The sequence below is a fragment of the Nycticebus coucang genome, chromosome 6 (genome assembly GCF_027406575.1).
Source record: "Nycticebus coucang isolate mNycCou1 chromosome 6, mNycCou1.pri, whole genome shotgun sequence".
Classification (NCBI taxonomy): Eukaryota; Metazoa; Chordata; class Mammalia; order Primates; family Lorisidae; genus Nycticebus; species Nycticebus coucang.
Window position 1 is genome coordinate 73,804,848 of NC_069785.1, and position 15,684 is coordinate 73,820,531.

The 15,684-nt window shown below is 36.4% G+C and overlaps 1 protein-coding gene across 6 annotated transcripts in view; it reads left to right on the plus strand.

Moving 5' to 3' along the window:
• The window catches only part of LRRC49 (leucine rich repeat containing 49), a 164,002-nt gene that overhangs the window by 2,916 nt on the left and 145,402 nt on the right, over nucleotides 1-15,684 (plus strand). For 2 of the 6 annotated variants that reach the window (XM_053594799.1, XM_053594798.1), the window contains exons 2-5: nucleotides 122-178; nucleotides 2,126-2,213; nucleotides 8,233-8,335; nucleotides 11,645-11,848. In XM_053594799.1, the coding sequence (XP_053450774.1) occupies nucleotides 8,262-8,335; nucleotides 11,645-11,848 (278 nt within the window). In that variant the 5' untranslated portion in view covers nucleotides 122-178; nucleotides 2,126-2,213; nucleotides 8,233-8,261. Of the gene's footprint in view, nucleotides 1-121; nucleotides 179-2,125; nucleotides 2,214-7,704; nucleotides 7,903-8,232; nucleotides 8,336-11,644; nucleotides 11,849-15,684 lie in introns of those variants that run through there. The other 4 variants (XM_053594797.1, XM_053594800.1, XM_053594802.1 and 1 more) reach the window with 4 other exon arrangements.

Sequence of the window (15,684 nt, forward strand, 5' to 3'; positions counted from 1 at the left end):
AAAAAAATTCAAGCATATTGTTCTATTTTAATTTTTTGTTATATCTTTGTACCATGGGGGGGATATTTGTATGTGTATTTTAGTTAAGAGCAAATTTTATGGTTTAATTTTTACATTTCAGGTAAACTGTGGGCTTCATCTGGTTATTCAAACATCATCGCTTCCTGACAAAAACAAAGTAAGGTTTGAGTAGATTTATGTTTAAATTGAAGATAAATTGTTTGATATTCTACATTAACAGCAGCATTATTTAGAGAGTAGATTCTGAACTTGAAATTTTAAGTATGTGTGTTTTGGTTTCCAAGGTAGAGCTAATTTTCTGTTCACAGAAAGCCAAAAATATCTTTATTTTAAAAACTTAATGTTATTTCACTGATTACAAGAGGTATCTTTTTTGACACGTTAAGTATTTCTGAAATCAGAATCTTTCATAAAATTGTTGGCATGTCATAGTTTAATTGGGAAGGTTTTTTCTTCCTTAATAGTGGGTAAAATAATGGCATGTCTTATTACTTACGGTATCTTTAAATGGGTAAAACGTGGTAATTTGAGGGGCATGTCTATGCATCCCATTTAAAATCAGGGAAGAACAAATAGGTTAGTAGTGGAAATATGTTAAGCTTAATGTTATTTAGAAGTTAAAATTTGAATATGATGTTTTTTGTTCCCAGGCTATTTGCCCATAATATCTATGGCATTTCCAGGATTCTGGATTTTGGTTCAATTTTTGAGATTTTGCGATAAACATGTTTTTCTTTTGCTCCTGTCTCACCTCAGCACTCACACTCACCCACCTCCCACACAACTATATCTCAAGGCACAGCATGCTTTTTCCTCCTTTGACTGAGCTGAATACCTCCAACCATCGTAATTTATGTGTTTCCGAAACAAGTTGTTAAATAGATGCTTCCAGAGGAACCCTAAAGTTAAGGGAAGAATTTACAGTTAACAGCATGAGGAGGGGAGAGTAGGAGGGCATGAGGCAGGTGGATTGCAGGACAGGATAAGCCAAGCAGGCAGCATTTGATTACATTATGTATGTATGTGTATGTGTTTATATAACATATAATATATGTTATATATATATAAATAGTGAACACTTGGAAAATACTGTTTAATCATCTCAAATACATAGCAGTTAGCTAGATTAATTGAAAATATTCTTTATTATAATTGGGCATAATAGATTCCCTTTAAATCTTTCTTAACTGATTTCACTGGACAAATCCTTTTCTACCATTATAATGTTTCTAGGAATTATGTGACTCATCCAAATTCTTTCCAAACCATTCTTCACTTTCTCTTGTGTGGACATATGTTCTGAAAAATACATTTAGATTATATATTTCCTGAAACTGTTGATAGGATGAGAATGAGAGGCATCATAATTTTTTAAGATTATACATTTAGGATTTTTTTGTGGCTAATTATAAGTTGTTTTAGTTTTGTTTTTTTCAGTCCTCCTATGAAATAATTCCTTTAAAATAATTTAGTGAAAACCCTCCTTGGGAAGTTTAAATATACAATTTTATTATAATTGGACATTTTAAAGTATTTTACTGAACAAAACTGATTTTTTTTAACAGCATTTTGTTTTTGTCATGTGATTTTTGTTTCTTATGGAGCAAATGATTCTTTTAATCATTGAATTTGTAGTGAGGGTATGGAGGCATTGGAACTGCCTCAGATTGGAGTATGCTTTCATCTGATCTCATGAAATTGATTCTGATTTTGTGATATATAATTTAGTGGCATTAAGTACATTCACAATGTTGTGCAGCTGTCACCTCTATCTAGTTCCAGAAAATCTTTCATCACTCCAAACGGAATCCCCTTACCCACTATGCAATTATTCCTCATTCCCCACTTCCCTTAAACTTATGGAAGCCATAAATATGCTTTCTGTATCTACCGGTTTTCCTATTGAAGTATCTGTGGATATTTCATATAAATGGAATCATATACATATAACATGTGGCCTTTTGTGCCTGGCTTCTTTCACTTGGCATGATGTTTTCAAGGTTCATATGTTTGTAGCATGTATCAATTATTATATATTATTTTGTAAATATCTTTATTACTTATTAAATTCTTCTAATATTTTTTATTATATAATGTTTTTCAGGTTGAATTCAGGCTAAACAAAGAAACATCATCATTCCCTGGTAGACTCTTACAACATGACCTTGAGAAAAACTACTCAAGTAGGCAAGGTATTATCAATGAACAGACAGCAGATATGGTTCTGATCTCTTTGATTAATATTAATTGTTTAGTAATGTTGAATTACTAGATCTAAATAATAGTTCATTGGTAACCAAATTGGTTTGGTATTTGTTTAAGTCAGAATTGGTTTTATATATATAGCATGGTAGATTATTTCCAATATAGAGAAAGCTATTGTTATTCTAGTTTGAGGGTGAGCTATGCACTAGAGAATAGAAAAAGAATGTTCTAAATACTGTATTAGAGTTGGGAAAAATGGCTAGTTAGTGAGAGTAACAGTATAGCAACACAAGTCATTAGGAAATAAAGAAACAACAGAAAGAATGGAAAATCAGGAGAACAAAAGATATAATCTTTCTCTTACTATCACATATAATTAGAGAAATTTTATTACAGTCCTTAAATTTTGATGTGTCTCACTTGGGATCTTGTTATAAAGGCAGATTCTTAGTGCTTCCTCTCCATCTTCCCAGTCCCCCCATTCTGTTTTTATAGGTCTTCAGTGGGATTTGGAAGTAATGCATTTTACCAGTGCCACAAGTGATTCTGATGGATATAGTTTATGAATCACTTGTTGTCAAGTACTACCTTATATGATCTGATTATATTTCTGAAATATATTTCTCAAGTCAAAGAAGAATTTTTCTTTCAGCACATTTGAATCTTAGTTGGTTAAGAACATCTGATATCTGTGATGTGCTTGTTTTAAAAACTTCAAAATCCTTTTATAAAGTAGGAGTTTATAGGAAAGACCTGATCAATATGGGCCTTTCTAGACACATCTCATTAGTATGTGAGATGTGAGTACGTGACAATTTTGAATATTGGCTAATTTTCCCTTTATGTTTTGTTACTTCTAGACCTTCTTCTTGGCTCATCTAATCTGACATGTCTTTTCTCTTTCCTGTATTCTGTACTCTTGTCTTGGCCAATTGCTGGGCCAACATCAACCTAACTGCAGTTCCACAGTGCAGGAAACATCTGTCTTGCCTTCTTTAGTTCAGTTCAGTACACAGAGTGAACATAAAGTTCATGTGCAGTTTGAAATAGTTTCAACATAGTAAATTGCGCATGAACTTTATGAACACCCTGTATATTTACAAAGTGTGTGTACTACGTTCCAGATAACTGTTTCAGGCATGGAGTTATAGATATGAACCTGGAAATTCTCAGCTAGGGTTTTTTATTCTTGCATTGCGAATTTTCTTCACATTTTTGATGATATTATCTTAATTTTTTTACCCTAAATCATGAATCAAACTTAAATGCTTTCCCTAAATTTTTCTTGAGTTAGGGTAGGTAGTTGTTATTCAGATTTATGGATGGCTGACTAGATAAATGTATTTAAGTAGTCAAGTGTCATTAGATATTTGCTAATGAGAAAATAGTATGGATGCCTTGAATTTTGTGAACCTGTGAGATAAATAAAATCATATATGTAAGTAATGACCCACAGAATGCAAATTAACTCTTTAGGGAAAACTAATCCTAAATGTTCTTTCATTTAAAAATTTCATTCAAAATCAATTTCTGTAACAGGATACTCATTTGTTACGTTGTAACTGTGTACCTGGTTGTTTTCAATGTGCCTTCTCCATTGTTCTAGGCAGTTTCATGGAAAGAAGAAACTACACCACTTATAGCTATTTTCTTGACTTTTGTACTTAAATTTTTCCTTCAAGGGCATGATACTTTGGGAAAATTATAAGTAGTGCTTTATTAGGAAAAGTTTAGGAACCTCTGTGTAATAAACTGCATCCTGATACTCAATCATAATAATTATTCTTATCCTGTTATTTTTTAAAATTAAACATGTCATAGCCTGTCAGTAAAAATTAACCAATGATAGTCTCAGTCAAAAGTAAAGGTACTTTATGTTTCATTTAAGCTAGTTAGTCTAAAATTTAGCATGATTTCTTTTAGACTTTTTAGAATATTGTTAAGAGTTAACCCCCTGGCGGCGCCTGTGGCTCAGTGAGTACGGCGCTGGCCCCATATGCTGAGGGTGGCGGGTTCAAGCCCAGCCCCGGCCAAACTGCAACAACAACAAAAAAATAGCCGGGCGTTGTGGCGGGTGCCTGTGGTCCCAGCTACTCGGGAGGCTGAGGCAAGAGAATCGCGTAAGCCCAAGAGTTAGAGGTTGCTGTGAGCCGTGTGACATCATGGCACTTTACCCGAGGGCGGTACAGTGAGACTCTGTCTCTACAAAAAAAAAAGAGTTAACCCCCAACCTTAATTGATTAAATGCCTTAATTAAGGCACCTGTGGCTCAAAGGAGTAGGGCGCCGGCCCCATATACCTGAGGTGGCGGGTTCAAACCCGGCCCCAGCCAAAAAAAACTGTCAAAAAAAAAAAAAAACTCACGGGGCGGCGCCTGTGGCTCAGTCGGTAAGGCGCCGGCCCCATATACCAAGGGTGGCGGGTTCAAACCCGGCCCCGGCCAAACTGCAACCAAAAAATAGCCGGGTGTTGTGGTGGGCGCCTGTAGTCCCAGCTACTCCGGAGGCTGAGGCAAGAGAATCGCTTCAGCCCAAGAGTTGGAGGTTGCTGTGAGCTGTGTGAGGCCACAGCGCTCTACCGAGGGCCATAAAGTGAGACTCTGTCTCTACAAAAAAAAAAAAAAAAGAATTTTAAAATGTGTGTATAGAGGGAAAGAGGCAATACATGGCTCGTAAGATCATGATTAATTACTGGAAAATCTAGAATCAGGATTTTGGTTATCAAAAAATCTCAAAGATAAGGCAGAGTGAACACACATATATGACAATGTACTATACTACCCTCCCACCAATCCATCCATTTATCCACCTGTGCATCCATCTACCCTTTCATATATACATCCATCCATCCATCCATGTATCCATCCATCTACCCTTTCATATATACATCCACCCATCCATCCACCTGTGCATCCATCTACCCTTTCATACACACATCCACCCAGGCATCCATCTACTCTTTCATATATACATCCACACATCCATCCACCCGTGCATCCTTCTACCCTTTCATGTATACATCTACCCATCCATCCACCCAGGCATCCATCTACCCTTTCATATACACATCCACCCATCCATCCACCCGTGTATCCATCTACCCTTTCATATACACATCCACCCATCCATCCACCAGTGCATCCATCTACCCTTTCATATACACATCCACCCATCCATCCACCCGTGAATCCTTCTACCCTTTCATATATACATCCACCCATCCATCCACCCAGGCATCCATCTACCCTTTCATATACACATTCACCCATCCATCCACCCGTGCATCCATCTACCCTTTCATATACACATCCACCCATCCATCCACCAGTGCATCCATCTACCCTTTCATATCATATACACATCCACCCATCCATCCACCAGTGCATCCGTCTACCCTTTCATATACACATCCACCCATCCATCCACCAGTGCATCCGTCTACCCTTTCATATACACATCCACCCAGGTATCCGTCTACCCTTTCATATATACATCCACCCATCCATCCACCCGTGCATCCTTCTACCCTTTCATATATACATCCACCCATCCGTCCACCAGTGCACTGCACCCTAGACACGTGGATGGATGGATGGGTGGATGTATATATGAAAGGGCAAATGGATGCACGGGTGGATGGATGGGTGGATGTATTATCTACCCAGGGATGTCCTGGTTTCTAGTCATTTAGAGGATCTTGTTTGTGGATATCAAGGCCTTTCTACCTAATCATTATTATAGTTTTGCTATTTATTATAAGCTGCACATGTATCACACTGATAGTAAGTTCATCATGCTGATAGTGATTATGACTTCTGTGTAAAATAAGAGCTGTAAAGTATGAGGATAAAATCCTTCATTTACTGAGTGTGAATGAAATTTACTCTTTCATCATTGTTTCTAAGTCCCAAGTCTTATAAAGTTTAAATTTACCTCGTAAATTGAAGATTGGCTCGAAGCCTTAACAAAATAATAAAAACAAACAAACTCTAATGCTAGTAAGAGAAATCTAGGTTATCTATTGTTTGGAGTTTTACCTTTTTCTTCTTTAGCTGACTGATTTTATCAATTAATTCTTAGACTGCAGCTAATCGTTTGTTTTTTATTTATTTTGTTTTTTTAACCATGTCACTTTTGACTTCCAAATCATTTTAATGAATCACAGTTGCCAGGGTATACTGCCAGCAGGTGGTCATGTCTTAAGATTGGTGAACATGATGTCAATTCTGAATGGTTATATTCTAGAAGATCCTTATTGCCATGATATTTCATGATATTTATTCAGTGTGCACTGGTTGTTTTGTTTAAGAGACTAGGTGTGAGATACTGTGGTTTATACCTTGCAGTCCTGAAGAAGCTAGCAAATGGCCGGGGCCGGGTTTGAACCCACCACCTCCGGTATATGGGGCTGGCGCCCTACTCCTTTGAGCCACAGGTGCTGCCCATTGCTTTACTTTTTTTTTTTTTGTTGTTGTTGTAGAGACAGAGTCTCACTGTACCGCCCTCGGTAGAGTGCCGTGGCGTCACACGGCTCACAGCAACCTCTAACTCTTGGGCTTACGCGATTCTCTTGCCTCAGCCTCCCGAGCAGCTGGGACTACAGGGGCGCGCCACAAGGCCCGGCTATTTTTTTGTTGCAATTCGTCTGGGGCCAGGTTTGAACCCACCACCCTTGGTATATGGGGCCAGCGCCCTACCCACTGAGCCACAGGCGCCGCCCCATATGATTTGTATGAAACTCGATTTTAAATTGTCATCATGTTGTCTGATGGCTTCCCAAAGAGTATATTAGCTTTCTAAATTTGGTTATCATCTTTTCACCTGGTTTGTTAGTTTAAGCAGCAGAATTTTGTGGTAACCTTGGCTCTTATTGCTCCCTCAGAGCATTCAACATCAATTGATGCTTTCAGAAGATTTTCTCATTACAGAGGAAAATATGGTACATTTCCCCTGGTATTCAGATTGTCACCTTTGACTCATTACTCAAATATTACCTTGTTTCTAGAGCTTCTTGATCTTTCTTCTCGGCATTCTACATTCTTCTGGTTCTTTAGAATATATCTTAATATCCACCTCCTTCCAAACCTGTCAGTGATAAATAACCAGATAAGCTTATATGCAAATATATAAATAGGTATTCTTTTTTACTCTGTATCTCATGAATGTTGTTCTATTTAGTTTATTAATTTTATATGGGTTTGCCTGCTAGATTTAAAGCTACATAATGGCAGGAAAACCATCTAACAGCTCATAACCCTCATACAGGCGTCATGTGCCCCGTGGACCCTAATTACAAGTATATTGGAGTAATTCATACCCATATTGGCGTCTTGGCAACATTCTCAATAGTAGCTGTACATACAAAGAAAAGGTGATGATGCAAGATTTACATCTGCTATCCAAAACTACTTTTTGTGTATTTTCTATAATAAAGTCATGTATTGTGTAGCTTTTTGATAAACTTTTTGATATTTTGAAGGAGATGGAAGAGTAATAAGTCCTTCGCTTCGTAGTAAATCATCATGCATCTCATCCACAACAAATGTGACAGAACTATATGGGCTGGAAATGAAAACTGCCACGAGCTCCTTATCAGCATTTGGAGATTCTTCCATTCAGACACCTTCAAAGTCCAGAATCCGGCAGGGCTGTCATAGTGCTGGCCCAAATGTATCTGGTAATGAGGGACTATGATCACAGTTATAAAAGAGTTAAAAAAGTCAGGATTACAGAGGGTTGAGAATAGCCCTAGAGTAGTGTTCTTTACTTTCAACCAATCTCTAAGGCAGGGGAAATATTATTTGATACACACAGAGCATATAGTTTAGGCTAAAGGAGAAAGGAAACAAACTCAAATTTAGTAAATAATTTCAAATGTGGAGAGTTATGGAAAATTTCTAGATAAGATATTTATAGATGCCAAAGTTCTCCAAATATAAGGTGACTTTAATTTCAAGTTTTCAAAAGGTTTTTCTTAATCAAGTAATTTGTATATCATTTTTAATAGGTGATCATATTAATTTGGTGACCTCATCAATGCCATCATTTCCTATTCTCCAACGTTCTTCTGAAGAGAAAATTCTTTATTCAGACAGGTTGACCCTAGAAAGGTGAGGACGATTTATTTTATTTTATTTTTTTGACTAGGTAACACATAGACATGTGTACAAGATTTGAAAGATACAGAAGTATCCTTCCCTCCTCTTGTTCCTGAGCTATGTATTTTTCCTACCAAAATATAGTCACTTTTTACCAATTTTTTATCCTTCCAGAGGTATGGTAAAAGAATTTTATATTTATATATTATAAAAGAAATATTCTTTTATATTCTAAAAGAATACTAGAGATACTATAGCAATTCCAAAATATGACATTGATAAAAATGGATTTCGGATAGAAAAAACTTTGCAATGTAATCCTTACACAGGCTTGCTGGATTGCTGGGCCCTATCCATTCTGATTCGCTGTTACCTTACTGGCCTCATCTCTTCACATGCTCTCATTCACTCACTCTGCTCTAGCCACACCTGCCTCCTTGCTGTTCCATAAGCACACCTTGCATGCTTATCCTTTAGGAATTTTGTACTTGTTTCCTCTGCCTGGAATTCTGTTCCTTCTCATATCTGTAGACTCACTCCCTTATATCCTTCAGGTCTTTGCTCAAATGTCATCGTCTCCTACATTATAGCCCCTTTCACTCTGATAGTCCCAGGCCCCTTCCCTGCTTTATTTTCTCCTTAATATTTATTAACCTATAACCTTTTAACTATTTGCTTATCATGTTTATCTTCTACTAGAATGCAAGTTCCACAAGCAGGAACTCTTGTTTGGTTCTGTATTCTTGGAACCTGTAATAGAATGTGGTATCAAACAGATTCTTGGTAAAAAATTTTAAAATAAGTGAATATTTTTAGGACTTGATCCCCATTTTTATATCTAGAAAGATATTCACAATGCAGTGGTGAATGAAAGATCCTGACCTGTACCCTGATGGGGTAACCAGCAAAGAAAACATCCCAGCTGTGTATCTTTAGCTTAGCAGTATGCACTAGCAACAAATTATAATACATAGTCTGTGTTTATAGTTAGGAAGAACATCTCTAGAGAGTCTAACATGTTGTTTTGTAGACAAATAGCAGTATCTCTCATGACATCTGTGTAGTATTAGTGGTTTTGGAGATTATGATACTAGTTAATGTTTGTAACTTTCATGATATCATTTTAATGTTTTGAGGGATTTTTAGTAATTTTTTTCTTGGTCTTTAAAAGCCTGGGCAATAACAGTATCTTAGCCTTTCACTTTAATGTTGCTTGATATTAGCAGGAGCTAGTATTAGTAAGACTGTGACATAACAAGTCAGATACTTCTAGCTTGTGGTGAGTCAGGCAAGTATGAAGATGGATCCTTGGTAGCTTGGGTCTCTAGAGTGGAGAAGCAAATTTTGATCAGATGAAAACTCTTATCAAGAAAATCAGGACCAAAGGAACTGATTCTGCTTTTGGTTATGAAATGATAGAATCACAAAGATTTCATAAGATTTGGTATAGTTTGACCAGAACCAAGATGTGCATCAAGAAAGTTGGGCTAGCAGCAAAGTACCAACTTAGGAATTATTTGAGAGCCACTGGGTAAAGACAGCGAGTTCCAAAGGCAGGTCTATCATTCTATGCAGCTTCTTAGCTGAGAGACTGAGGGGTCAAGAATAGAATCCAGCCCTGAGAAGAAATATTTGGGGGAGCTAGGCTCTGGCTGTTCTGGGAGGTAAGGTAGGCCTGGAGTATTAGGAAGATAGCTGATCAGCACCTAGAAGGAAACACAGAAGAAAAACATAGTCCGATAGATGTGTCAGCGAGAGGGTAGAAGATGTGGCAACTCAAGCCACGACCAACTCTCCTGGAGGGCACTGGGTGCTGTATGTTTACTTGCTTGTTTTGGTGGAGTGACAGGGATTGCTGGGGTTAAAGGATATATACAAGTGAGCCTTGGAGTTTGGATTTAGCCACTATGTTTGGAATCTGAGAAAGTGACCTCGTTTCAAGCTAACTAAAGTAGCTTATATCAGAGGGAGACCAGAGTTACTTCTTTTCTCTTCTCAGTGATGATTGACTAAAGAATTAGATGAAATAGAAGTTCAGGGTATCAGTAACTTTAACTGTGAGAAGTAGAGAAAGACTGAAGCAGGAAAAATGATATAATTTAAGTTTTTTGCTAAGTTATACAGAGATATAAATTTAAACTAGAATACTTACAATTTATTAATTTGCAATTTATAAACCAGAAGTACCAACTCTGGTAGAATAACAATGTGTAAAATATATTATAAATATTAACCACATATTAGAAAGTTAAACTGTTGCCTAATATTTTTTACTTTTCCTCTTATTTTAAACCAATTTCTTCAGCATCAATATTTTTAAACATCATATCTTTGTAAACCTTTAACTTTTTTTCCTGGGAATTATTCTTTTTTTCTCTTTATAAGGATGGTTCTTTTCATTTATGCTTGTGGCACTCTAGTTTATTTCTTTAAAACTTAGAGTAACTTGATTATTTCTTATAAACCTCCCTAATAAAGGTGTTCACACTCAAGAACTGTATTTGCCTTGAAAACTCCCTTTAACCTCTTAGACTAGAATCATTCAATACCTCCTGTCTGCCCAAATTATTGTACTAGTAGAATTATTAAAACTTGTGCTTATTTACTTCACATGTAATATAACTTTTTAGAAAGAAGAAGCTTACTGTTTTAAATACACATAAAGGCATATGTATTTAAGGTTAAGCCTACCCTGTAGCACTCTAAATGTTCCTCAGAGTTCAAAATTTGTGTTGAACATGTAAACATATATACATTATTTGGTAAGGACCACCTTACCTTTAATGGATTTCAGGATGATATATTTTTTAATCCAAGTACACTTCTGATGACTGAATTTCTTGCTCTTTCAAAGATATCATCTGATTCAAGAGTCTAGGATTCTACGATAAGTCTTTTTATATGATGTTTCTTTCATAAGTTAGTTGCTCAGGCAGTCTGACATCAATGGATTGATGCCAAGGGCACTTCTCTGGCTTATGATATGCTTCTTCTAATCATTTAAACCTGTATCATAAAAGTTAATCACATTGGGTGTTTTCTAATATTAAGTCAATTTCATGTGAAATCATGGATCTGTGATTTTTTTAATACAATGAAGCCTTATACTTAATTTTAATAATTACCTTTTTCAATATCTATTGGCTTTTTTTGGGAATGTTACAATTAAATATAGGTCACTTAATTCATGGGAGTTATACAAGGTCCAACTTATCTCTTTCTCCTCACAGAATGAGAGCACAAAGACACTAATAATAATATTTTTAATGGGAGGTAGGCTGCCGAATCAGAGCCTTAGTAATTTTAAAAATTTTTTTCTAGGCAAAAGCTGACTGTATGTCCTATCATCGATGGGGAAGAACACCTTCGTTTGTTGAACTTTCAACACAATTTTATAACTCGGATCCAAAATATTTCTAATCTACAAAGGTTAATATTCTTGGATTTATATGATAACCAGATTGAAGAAATTAGTGGCCTTTCTACTCTGAGATCCCTCCGTGTCCTTCTGTTGGGGAAGAACAGGTATTCTTTGTAGAGCAGTTTTTGTTTATAGCCTAATATTATATATAGGAGTAATGCTGAGTCCTATTGTGTTAAGATGGCAACTCAGACTTAAATAATGCTTAAGAAATGAATCAACTAAAATGTTTGAAAGATTATTTAAATCAATTAAGATTCAGTCATAATTTGTTTCATGAGAATCGGTATGACAATTTGTCAAACCAAAGAATGTTTATTGATTGTATATTTTACTTGCTTTGTTTTCCAGTGTCATATCTGACATAGAAGTAAATAGCAGACTTTGGCCTTAATGTTTTGTTTTCTTAGGATATATTTTAAGCATGTATATTCACTTTAGGCTTGTGTGTTTGACTTGTAATTCCTCTTAGTATTTGACTTAGACACTTGATACCTTTTTTTTTTAATATAAACTTTATTTCTCAACATACATTCCATCAATATATATATATATATATATTTTTTGGTTTTTGGCTGGGGCTAGGTTTGAACCCGCCACCTCCAGCATATGGGACCGGCGCCCTACTCCTGGAGCCACAGGCGCCGCCCAGACACTTGATACCTTTTGATTGTCAAATCACTGATTGATTCTTTTTCAGATGATAGTTTCAGTGTGTATGTAATACTAGATCTTGTGTGAACTTACCCAGTTCCTTTTATACAGTTCTATTATGCAGTACAGCTACACAATTCCTGACTCAACATCTTTGAGATTTATTCACTACTCTTCATTTGCTTTTACCGGTTGGTTACTTTTTGCCATGCCTACAAAGAAGAGCTGCTTAGCAATCCAAAAATGATTTTTATATTTTCAAATTATAAAATTTAAATATTACATTATGCCCATGCTTGCTTCCCCTCTTTACTCTGTCCATCCTTCATTTGCCAAACATAGATTTTGGATTACTTCTTGTAGGGGAGAAAAAAGTAATATCTTTTCCTCTTGATTGCAAGGTTCATGGCTGTCTTTATATAAAAAAGACAGATTAACAAGAGAAAATCATAACAAATGTATTTAATATGAGTTTTAGGTGACACAGGAACCCTCAGAAATGAAGGCCCAGGGAAATGGGGAAAACTGTATTTTTATGCTTAGATTTGATGACAAGTGAACAGTTGTACAGAAGTCTGGGTAAACAGGAGTATGATACAATGGTAATAAACTGGGGGAACTTAGTAAGGCCTTTTTGTTCAGATTCTTCTTGGCATCTCTGTGTCTTCATTCCTTTTGGAGAGTAGAGGTCCAGATCCCTCTGGATTGAGGGTCTTATGACTTTACTTTCAGGGGAGATAGGTCAGGGAATTTTTGTTATGGCTTCAGGGGAGAAGGTCATAGAGTGACTTTCCTGCTTTTGTGGTTTTCTCAGTTTCCTACAGCTCAAATTACTCAGTATGTCCAGGTGCTGTAATTTAAGGTGGTGTATCCTAAGCCCCAGCAATCATTATTCCTACTACCCAATGATAATATATTTTTCCAAGACCATGTCTCAGAGTTTTAGGCTCTTACCTGTCCTCTATAGTTTCTATGAGAGTTCCCCATAGTGTAGTTTATCACTCACAATTAGTGTCAAGTGTCAAACTAAGCATGTTGTATGAGGGAATTTGGGGAGTGTCTTAGTCTGTTTGTATTGCTATAAAGGAATGACTGAAGCTGGGTATATTTCTTTTTCCAGGTTAATGTGAGGGTACAAACGACCAAATCACAATATTTGAATTTGTTAGGTAGATCCCTCTTGTGGCTATGTCCTGCACCCAGAAGGTGTGCCATATACTCCTGTATTGTGCCCATTCTATGGCAACACCCCAAACCCCTCTACTGTTCCCCTCCCCCCCAACTTGAATTGAAATGAGTTTTTCTTTATGTGGGCATGAATTAGATCATCTACTGGTTTTATATTAGTATTGAGTACATTGGATATTTGCTTTTCCATTCTTGTGATACTTTACTAAGAAGAATGTATTTCAACATTTATAGGTTAATACAAAGGATGTAAAGTCGCCATCTTTTTTTATGGCTGAATAATATTCCATGGTATACATATGCTACAATTTGTTAATCCATTCCTGAATTGATGGGCATTTAGGATGTTTTCAGGTCTTGGTGATTATAAATTGAGCTATGATAAACAATCTAGTACATATGTCCTTATGATAAAGTGATTTTTCTTTTTCTGGGTAGGTGAGGCTGGAAAATTTGAGCAGATGTGTGCAGAGATAAGAGAGGAAGAGAGGGAAGAGGAGGAAAGTGTCGGGCTGTTTTTAATAGCCAGCTGTAGTAGGAACCATGACCTTTTGATCTTATTTAAGGTCTCTCTTCTTCTAACTCTGTGGGAACTAACGCCTTTCTACTATATCCTCATCTTGGTGAAGTAAAAGCAATCTGATCTTTTCTCTTCTTCCTCTTTCTGCTTCTCCATCTTATTTGTTTATTTATTTGGTTTTGGTCATATTTTACTTTTTACACAAAGAAAATAGTTGTTAAATAGTTCTAGAACTATTAGTGTTCTTGAATCAAAAGAAAATGAGTCAGAAGATAACTTTGTACATTCTCCCAAATTGTTTGTTTATAAAGTATCAGTAAAATGCAAATCTGAGCCCTAAAACAAATGTCAAGTCATCTCCAGCCAGTAGACTTTATTATAGCAAGACTTTGAAGATACAAATCTATCCTGAGGCAGTACTGGTGAGCATTAGGCACACCTGGCTGATAAGGCTTGTGAAGAGGGAAGCACATCTCCACCCTGTTTCTTCATGTTTGTCTGGGAGGACTTACTGTCCTTTGCTGGTAAAGTCCAGAAGGGCCCTTCCGCATTGCAAAGCACTGCTCCATCATTCAGTCCAAGGCCCTGGAACCATATGTAACCATAAACCATGTGTAACCATGAATCTAGTGTAACCATAAACCTCTAGGTTCAGACAGGCTCAACATAGATTTCTATTCAAAGGTTAGAAAGACCCCTGTTCATATTCTGTATGAGAGGTTTACATTGCTACTAAAGAACTCCCAACCCAACTTTGCTGTTGAAGTTTCTGCCTTCAATATCCCTGTCTCATCCTCTCTAAACTAAATGTGCTGTCATAATTACAGCACATAATTAATGAATAGAATCTATATGAATTTTCTTCTGATTAACCAGGATTATGGATACAAAATCTCTGCCAAATCCTGGGATTCTCTGTGCCTTTCTTTTGGGCTCTTTGAAGTTTTCCAATTAAGTATTTATCTCTGATACCTGAAAAGCGAAGCCTCTATGTAGGTCCAGTGGTAGAGTCTGTATCCCAGCATCAGTGACATAATGTGGCCTGCAGAGACAGCTGTAGTATATCCCTGGAGGTCAGTAGTTGCTTAAGTGATAGATGAGGCTAGTCTTTTTCTAGTTTCAGTTTCTGTTCAGTAGAAAAACTTAAAAAAAAAATTCTTTCGGGTTACATTTAGGCACTGAGTTTCTGCAAATTCCTCTTATCAATACCTAATCTTACAAGTGGCCCCCTAGGTCAGCTGAAACCTTCATCAATCTCTGAATTCTTTAGAATTGAACGAGTTTTTAGGTCATTTCAGATTCTTGGAGTGGATAGAGAATTTATGCCAAAGGTAGTTTATAAGAACAAGATGGCAAGATATTTGGTTGGTCTTGTGTTTAATTGCTTGAGCTACTTGCCTTTTTTTTTTTTTCCTGTTCACTTGGGCAATCAGAATCTAAAGTGAGAGTCATAAAGTGGATATATGTCAAAGCTAAAAGAATACTTGAAGACCCAAGAAAAAGGGAGTGAGTATGTGAGGCCCTGGTGGAATTCTGTGGGAAAACTCGTACTCTGCAGAAAGGTTTCTGTGATTGGAA